Genomic DNA, 2,500 nt, shown 5'->3' with positions numbered 1-2,500 from the left:
TTACGCATCTGCCAGCTGAGGCATGCAAACTATCCACATATATAACCTTGAAATGACATTAAAAATGTGTATTTTTCTTTGTGTGTTGTGCAGGTGGAGATGAAGAGTACATCTACATGAACAAAGTCGTCGTGGGCAACAGCCAGACGCCAACAGACCGAGGTGAGACACGCACACACACACACACACACACACACACACACACACACACACACACACACACACACACACACACACACACACACACACTGAACAAAACCTGCACATGTGCATTGTGCACACACACACACACACACACATGCACAGGATGCGACGGTTAGTTAAGGTCTCTTCCAAGAACCTCTGAGTGACCTCTGGCAGAGGTGAGAGGGAAATGAGTCATGAGTCTCTTCAACAGACATGATGCTCTCTCTCAGTTCATTGTAATATGCGGACTCCCGTCCTCCGTCTGTGGTTGTGGCCTCGAATTTTGCTGATGCCCCGCCTCTATGGAGAAAACAATTAAGTTTCCACACTGTCACAACAACTATTCCTCATTCCACATTCCGATTGCAAAAGAGAAAAATGACATTAGAATTGCACTTTTGCGAGATATCGAAATACATCTCTGTCGTCAGTGACATCATCACTAGACCACAAGTAGACAAGGGAGCAAGGGAGGATGGTAGTTAGAATATTAGAAAGAACTACCCCCCCCCCTCTTTCTCTCTCTCTCTCTCTCTCTCTCTCTCTCTCTCTCTCTCTCTCTCTCTCTCTCTCTCTCTCTCTCTCTCCTGTTTGCAGTAATGCATGTACTGAGTACCATAACTCATGTTTGAGTGGCTATCGGAAGTGCCCGTTATGCTATTTTGAGTGTGGTGGCCAATCTTGGTTTGCAGAAAAGTGTTGATGAACCTCCCCAACCCGCTCCTCACCATCAAACTGACACGCAAGCACGAAAAAACAACACACACACAGCAACACACATGCAAACACACTCAAAAGCATACAGTATACCGGTATAAGCAGACACACACACACGCACGCACGCACGCACGCACGCACGCACGCACGCACGCACGCACGCACGCACACACACACACACACACACACACACACACACACACACTCCCTCTTTAGCTCTCCTTCTTTCTCTCTCTCTCTCTCTCACACACATTCCCACACAAACCCACTTCATACACACACACCCCAACCATCCTCTTAAATGCTAACCCCCCCCCCCCATTTCCTGTCTGCTGTCTCTCTAGCTTCCCTCTCACGGCCCCCCCTAGTTTGCCAGACCCCCATACGAGCACAGGTTGCTCTCTCTCTCTCTCCCCCTCTCTCCCTCTCCCTCTCTCTCTCTCTCTCTCTCTCTCTCCCTCTCTCCCCCTCTCTCCCTCTCCCTCTCTCTCTCTCTCTCTCTCTCTCTCTCTCTCTCTCTCTCTCTCTCTCTCTCTCTCTATCTCTCTCTCTCTCTCTCTCTCCTCTTAGCATGTCAGACCCCCATAAGAGGCCAAGCTGCTGTCTCCACGTCTCTCTCTTTCTATCTATCTTCCAGCCTGACTTCTCACAGCAAGTTGCTCTCTCTCTCTCTCTTTCTCTCTCTCCCTCTCTCTCTCTCTCTCTCTCTCTCTCTCTCTCTCTCTCTCTCTCTCTCTCTCTCTCTCTCTCTCTCTCTCTCTCTCTATCCCCCAGCCCCCGCTCTCTTTCTCTTTTTCTCTCTCCCTCTCTCTCTTTCTCATCCAGTCCGTCTCTCTTTCTCTTTCTCTTTCTCCCCCCCCCTCTCTCTCTCTTCCCTTCTTCCTCCCCTCTAGCATGTCAGACCCCCATATGAGGCCAAGCTGTGGTGTTTAGACTCATACCAGAGCAATGGAGGGGAGGCCTTGCACCATTTATCTCACACTGAAAAGCTACACTGAGGAAGAGGGGGGAAGAGTGATATGGAGGAAAAGAGAGTGGGGGTTAGGGAGATATGGAGGGAGATAGAGAGGAGGGAGAGAGAGGCTGAATTACTGAGATGGAGTGAGAGAGAGCGCGAGTGAGGCTCAGGACAAGAAAGAGATGGAAAGGAAAGGAAGGGAAAGGTGCAACTCACTTCTTCAAACACACCTTCTTCTTCTTCTTCTTCTTCTTCTTCTTCTTCTTCTTCTTCTTCTTCTTCTTCTTCTTCTTCTTCTTCTTCTTCTTCTTCTTCTTCTTCTTCTTCTTCTTCTTCTTACCTTCTCCATCATCTTCATTTTCATTATCATAATAATTTTTCTCCTCCTCTTTCCCTTTCATCTTCCTCCTACTCCTCTTTCCTCCTCATCCACCTCTTTCCTCCTCCTCCTCCTCCTCCTCCTCCTCCTCCTCCTCTTCTTTCTTCTCTTCAAGCCCAGTTCACTGGGTGACTAGTGTTTGTTTTTCATGTGAGGAGACGATAAGCGAGTGCACCTGTTGGTTTATCTATGTTGTTAGTCATCACAGGAGCAGACACACAGAGACAGACATGAGTGCGTGTGTGCGAGCGTGCGTACGT

At 48.6% G+C, this 2,500-nt stretch overlaps 1 protein-coding gene across 2 annotated transcripts in view; it reads left to right on the top strand.

The window, feature by feature from the left end:
- Window positions 1-2,500, top strand: part of afap1l2 (actin filament associated protein 1-like 2) — a 115,866-nt gene that overhangs the window by 49,583 nt on the left and 63,783 nt on the right. For both annotated transcript variants that reach the window (XM_063221627.1, XM_063221626.1), the window contains exon 3: window positions 94-162. In XM_063221627.1, coding sequence (XP_063077697.1) covers window positions 94-162 — 69 coding nt within the window. The remainder of the gene's footprint in view (window positions 1-93; window positions 163-2,500) is intronic.

Source organism: Engraulis encrasicolus, chromosome 17 (genome assembly GCF_034702125.1).
Source record: "Engraulis encrasicolus isolate BLACKSEA-1 chromosome 17, IST_EnEncr_1.0, whole genome shotgun sequence".
Classification (NCBI taxonomy): domain Eukaryota; kingdom Metazoa; phylum Chordata; class Actinopteri; order Clupeiformes; family Engraulidae; genus Engraulis; species Engraulis encrasicolus.
The sequence above is the reverse complement of the archived record's forward strand: the minus strand, read 5'-3'. Positions and strand labels throughout refer to the sequence as shown.